Source organism: Silene latifolia, chromosome X (assembly GCF_048544455.1).
Source record: "Silene latifolia isolate original U9 population chromosome X, ASM4854445v1, whole genome shotgun sequence".
Lineage (NCBI taxonomy): Eukaryota > Viridiplantae > Streptophyta > Magnoliopsida > Caryophyllales > Caryophyllaceae > Silene > Silene latifolia.
The window spans coordinates 238,026,587-238,032,089 of record NC_133537.1 but is presented as its reverse complement, the minus strand read 5'-3'; the positions used below and the strand labels follow the sequence as shown (position 1 = coordinate 238,032,089).

General features: G+C 40.9%; 1 protein-coding gene across 1 annotated transcript; it reads left to right on the top strand.

Annotated features, from left to right (window-relative positions):
• The first annotated feature begins 731 nt into the window (after positions 1–731).
• On the top strand, positions 732–3,798 carry LOC141619697 (uncharacterized). Its single transcript, XM_074436718.1, has 4 exons — positions 732–1,375; positions 1,778–1,982; positions 2,625–2,825; positions 3,214–3,798. Exons 1-4 carry the CDS (start codon positions 732–734, stop codon positions 3,796–3,798), a joined length of 1,635 nt encoding a protein of 544 aa, XP_074292819.1.
• The last annotated feature ends 1,705 nt before the right edge of the window (positions 3,799–5,503 follow it).

The following is a 5,503-nucleotide window of genomic DNA, read 5'->3' as shown; positions in this document are numbered from 1 at the left end:
AACAGGGGAAGTTAAGTGTGGGAGAATATATACATGAATTTGAAGGATTGTCATTGATGGGGGAATTGGAGGAAGTCGAGGAACAAAAAATGGCTAGGTTTTTGCGGGGATTAAATTATAATATTGCTAGTATCGTAAAAATGTACCCATATTCTGATTTCGACACACTTTGCGAGCTTTGTCTAAAACTCGAGCCTCAAGGCAAAAATAAATATGGGGGAGGGTCCGGTACAGATTACGGAAAAAATAGAACCTGGACTAAAACCGAGTCTTCTTCAAAGAACGATTCTCCTGCGTCCAACTACAACCCAAACAAAAGTCTTCATCCAGGTTCCACGTCCACTCCTAAAACAACCAATACACCAAAATAAACCACCATGTCAAAAGTGAGATGTTTCAAATGTCAGGGGTTTGGTCACTATCAAAGCGCGTGTCCAAACAAGCGAGTCGTGACCTTACAAGAAGCGGTAGAACTTCGTGAACAGGCTGAAGTGGAAGAGAGGTTGGGCGGTATTTTTAGTCTTGAACAAGGAGAGGAAAAAGAAGAAATAGAGGGGTACGAGGCACCTATATACGATACCGTTTTGGTTCTTCGGTCGTTACAGGTTCAACCCGAATCCATCGACACAGATCAGCGAGAACAATTATTCCATACCAAATGTCGAGTCAAGGATAAATGGTGTAGTGTGATTATAGACGGAGGTAGCTGTATGAATGTCGCGTCCAGTTAGATGGTTTCGAAACTGGGACTGTCTACTTTGGCGCATCCTAAACCATGCTCGCTTCACTGGTTGAATGATGGTAACAAGGTAAACCTAACAAAACAGGTTCGATTGGGCTTATCAATGGGCTCTTATGTTGACGAGGTGTTATGTGACGTTATCCCTATGGATGCGTGTCACGTACTATTGGGACGTCCTTGGAAATTCGATAGGGACGTAATCCATCGAGGGAGAAGCAATGAGTACGAATTGAGAGACAAGGGCAAGAGAATTGTTTTGAAGCCCATGTCAGCTTGCGATGTTCGTTCCATGAGTACCAAAAAAAAGAAAGACGGTGGCCTGGTGATGTTGGTGAAGGGGCGAGAAATTGAACAAGCAATCAAAAAAGGGGAGATGGTTTATTTGTTGACAGTTAAAGGTGAATTGGGTACAAAGGCAGGTTCTTATTCAAATTCTTTAATTGATAATTTGCTAGTTGAATATCAGGATGTCTTTCCCGATGAATTACCACCCGACCTGCCTCCAATTAGGGGAATTGAACATCAAATTGACCTTATTCCTGGAGCCCCATTACCGAATAAAGCAGCCTATCGGTGTAACCCGGAGGAAACTAAGGAGCTTCAAAGGCAGATTGACGAGTTGGTGGAACGTGGGTATGTTCGAGAAAGTATGAGTCCGTGTGTTGTACCTGTTTTGCTCGTCCCAAAAAAGGACAGTACCTGGCGTATGTGCGTTGACTCGAGAGCGGTGAATAACATCACAATTAAATACCAGTTCCCGATTCCGAGGCTCAACGACATGCTCGATGAATTACACGGATCACAGGTGTTCTCGAAAATTAATCTCCGAAGCGGGTACCACCAAATTCGTATGCGTAAGGGAGATGAGTGGAAGACCGCTTTTAAAATGAAGCACGGTCTATACGAATAGACTGTCATGCCTTTTAGACTCACAAATGCGCCAAGCACTTTTATGCGCCTGATGAATGACGTTTTAAAATTGTTTTTGGGTAAATTTGTTGTTGTTTACCTTGACGATATTTTGGTGTATAGCAGGAATATTGATGATCATTTGCAACATTTGCGGATCGTATTTGGAGTGCTTCGAAATCAGAAGCTCTTTGGAAAAAAGGAGAAATCCTCATTCTTGGTTGACAGTGTGTTATTTTTGGGTTACATGGTGTCCAAAGACGGAGTATCAGTGGACATGGCAAAAATTGAAGCTATTAGTACTTGGCCCATTCCTAAAACAGTAAGCGAGGTACGCTCCTTTCACGGTCTTGCCTCATTTTATAGACGGTTCATACGCGATTTCAGTTCAATTGTTAGTCCTATCACCAATTCCTTGAAGAAGGGTGTGTTTGTGTGGACCAAAGAAGCTCAAGAAGCATTCAAATTGATCAAAAAGTGATTATGCTCCGCACCTATTTTGGCACTACCAGATTTTTCGCAACCCTTTGAGGTCGAGTGTGACGCAAGCAGGGTAGGCATCGAGGCTGTTTTGATACAAGGTAAGCGACCCATTGCTTATTTTAAATAGAAATTAGGAGGATCGAGATTAAATTATTGCACTTACGATAAAGAGTTTTATGCCATTGTTAGAGCTCTTAATCATTGGAGTCATTATTTGCGCCCGAATCATTTTATTTTACACTCGGATCATGAGTCGTTAAAACATATAAATGGGCAGCAGAAATTGAGTACGCGTCAAGCTAAGTGGGTCGAGGTTTTGCATTCTTTTCACTTCTCCTCTAAGTATAAAGATGGAAAAAGCAATGTGGTGGCCGACGCTTTGTCTCGCAGATACACGTTATTGTCTACCTTGGATGTACGGTTGCTTGGTTTCGAGTTGTTGAAGGATTATTATTTAACCGATACTGATTTTGGTGAAATATTTGAAAAGTGCAAAGAGAAGGGATATTTGGAGTTTGTTTTGCAGGAGGGCTTTTTGTTCAATGGCAATAAATTATGCGTTCCGAAACATCCTATTCGGGAACTCTTGGTGCGTGAGGCTCATGGGGGCGGATTAGCTGGGCATTTCGGGATTGCCAAGATGCTGGAAGTACTCAAGGAGCAATTTTTTTTGCCGAAAATGCTGGCTGATGTAAATAGCATTGTAAACAAATGTGTCACTTGTCATGTTGCTAAGAGCTCATTCAAGCCCAGTGTTTACACGCCATTGCCGGTCCCGGACAGACCTTAGGAGGATGTCTCAATGGATTTTATTGTAGCCTTGCTGCGCACACATCGAGGTAAAGACGCCGTCATGGTTGTGGTTGATAGGTTCTAAAAAATGGCGCATTTTGTAGCATGTCATAAGACGGATGACGCGAGTAATATAGCTGATATTTATTTCAAAGAAATTGTCTGTCTACATGGTGTACCGAGAACTATTATTTCTGACCGGGATTCAAAGTTTTTGAGTTATTTTTGGAATACTCTCTGGGAAATTGGGTAGTAAATTGTTGTTCAGTACTTCGCATCACCCGCAGACGGATGGACAGACGGAAGGCACTAATCGGACATTGGGAGCTTTATTACGCGGGCTGGTTAGTCGTACTCAAAAGGATTGGGATGTTAATCTCGCTCATGCCGAGTTCGCTTACAATCGCTCACCGACTTATGCCACGGGTCATTCTCCTTTTGAAATCGTGTATGGAGTTTACCCATTTATGCCTCTCGATTTGATTCCGTTTCCCAAGGAAGAATTGGTTCATAAGGAAGCTGAAGCAAAATTAAAATCCATGATTAAATTGCATCAGCAAGTTCGAGAAATAATTGAGTCCGTTAATGCCCAATATCAGCGAAAATCCAACAAGCATAAAAGTCCTCGTGTTTTTCAAAAGGGCGACTTGGTTTGGGTAAATTTGAGGAAGGAACGATTTCCAATCAATGGTAAAAACAAGCTTATGCCTCGAGCCGAGGGGCCTTATAAGGTTATTGATCGCGTGAATGACAATGCTTATAAAATCGAACTCCCGGGTGATTATGGTGTCCACGGCACTTTTAATGTGGGTGATCTTTCCCCTTATCTTGATGATGACGGTCTTGTGGAATTGAGGTCAATTCCATTTTAAGGGGGAGGGAGTGATGCGGAGCTCGATAGCCTTGGTTCATTGGCTAATACTTCCGTGGGAATCGATGCTAGTTTGCTCTGACGAGCCCGGTTCGTTTGCTTGCTGACTTCCAATTAAAGACGGAAGTTAATAAGGGTTTATCCCAAGAGGATTTTGCAAATAAACAGGGGAGTTCAAGGAACCTGATTTCTAGCAAATAAATGGTCTTAATTAGCTTGAATTAAATAGTTTGTTTAGGCAACTCTTGGGGATGCTTTTTCTTTGGTTATCAGCTTGTTTGGTAGGCTATTTATAGCCTTTGTTTGTATCAAATAATGATCAAGAAATTTTCACAAATTTTCAAAAATCAAAACTTGTGTTTTTCGACAGATTGTTGAGCACAAAACTTTCAGCACTTGACGAGTTTCCGGTGTTGTTTATTTGAGTTTCGACTCAATAGGTCTTGTCTTGAACTCGTGATTGTCGACCTATAGGTCTAGCTTGTCAGTCGTTTATCTGTTCCTTTTCAATTCCGATGTAATTCGTATCAGCATGTCACATCACTACGCGTAAGCGTGGCGTCTTTTCCTTTTTGACCATAAGACGTTCATTTGTGTGCATAACTTGAAACAATTCGTTGCATTTCGTTCTTGAGCCTCACATTGCCAAATAAGCCTAATTTTCGACCCTTTAGACTAGGACCGATTTTGCTTTCCCCTTTTGAGCCTTAACCTTCCATTTAGCACCTACAAAACCAACCACATACCATAAACAACCTTCCTTGATCGAGAAAGTTGTCTACATGTTGTAGATTGAATCAAGAAGGGTACTTGATTCCTAGTTGATGAGTTCTAGCTAGGCTCATTAGAGTCAGAATAATGGTTTCATTTGGTTCATTTTGAATAATGGGGTTTTGAAAAAAAAATAGAAAAAGAGAAAAGAAAATAGAAAAGAAGAAAATTTGAAACAAAATGAATAAAAATTCTATTACTTGTACTTTGTTTGATGTGAAAAAGTCATGCAACACTCCTCATTCATCATCAAGGAGTAGAAAAAGGCGTTGCAAAATAAAGGGGCATATGACGTTTTTCCAAAGTGAGTCAGGTTTACACAATGTTTGCTTGAATTTGGCAAGCCGAGTTCATATTAAGGTGTAGACGTTACTCATTTGTTGCAATAAGGTGATGATTTTCATGTTTTTCCAAAGTGAGTCGGATTTGCACAATTTTTGCATAAATTTGGGAAATAAATTTTTGTTAGGGTGTAGACGTTGCTCATTTGTTGTAATAAAGTTGGAGAAATGGAATTTTTGCAACTTCTTGATGTGTACCTCCACATTTTTCTAAATTGGTGCTTGCACCAACCCCATTTCGACCCGTCACCTAGTCCCGTTACAACCCTTGTTTCTATTTATGTACATGTTCCTTTTTTGCATCTTATAGACGGTCATGTAGGAGGAGATTTCACTTTAGATTGCGGGCATGTCTCACGAGTCGAGTAGTGAGTGATGTTGGTTACTTTTTGGCACAAAAATCACTCGTTCTTTAAATGTGTGACAAGTGAAAACCGTGAGGAAGTCAGTAATCTAGATCATCTTAGTCATGGGTCCACTTGGTCGAATATTGTGTATTATGTCAATCTTGAAGGTTAGGCTTTGCTTCCCCCTTTCCTGCCTTTGAATTTGTTTCCTAGGCATTTGGTTGTCATAGCAAGGTTGCTTGAGCCA

Bases quoted from the DNA above. Each gene is read 5' to 3' on its own strand.
- LOC141619697 (XM_074436718.1), top strand. From the start codon at position 732: ATGGTTTCGAAACTGGGACTGTCTACTTTGGCGCATCCTAAACCATGC. The intron at 1,376-1,777 runs GTATGTTCGAGA...GGTGTATAGCAG, and splicing joins GACGAGTTGGTGGAACGTGG to GAATATTGATGATCATTTGC. The intron at 1,983-2,624 runs GTACGCTCCTTT...ATATTTGAAAAG, and splicing joins TTCCTAAAACAGTAAGCGAG to TGCAAAGAGAAGGGATATTT.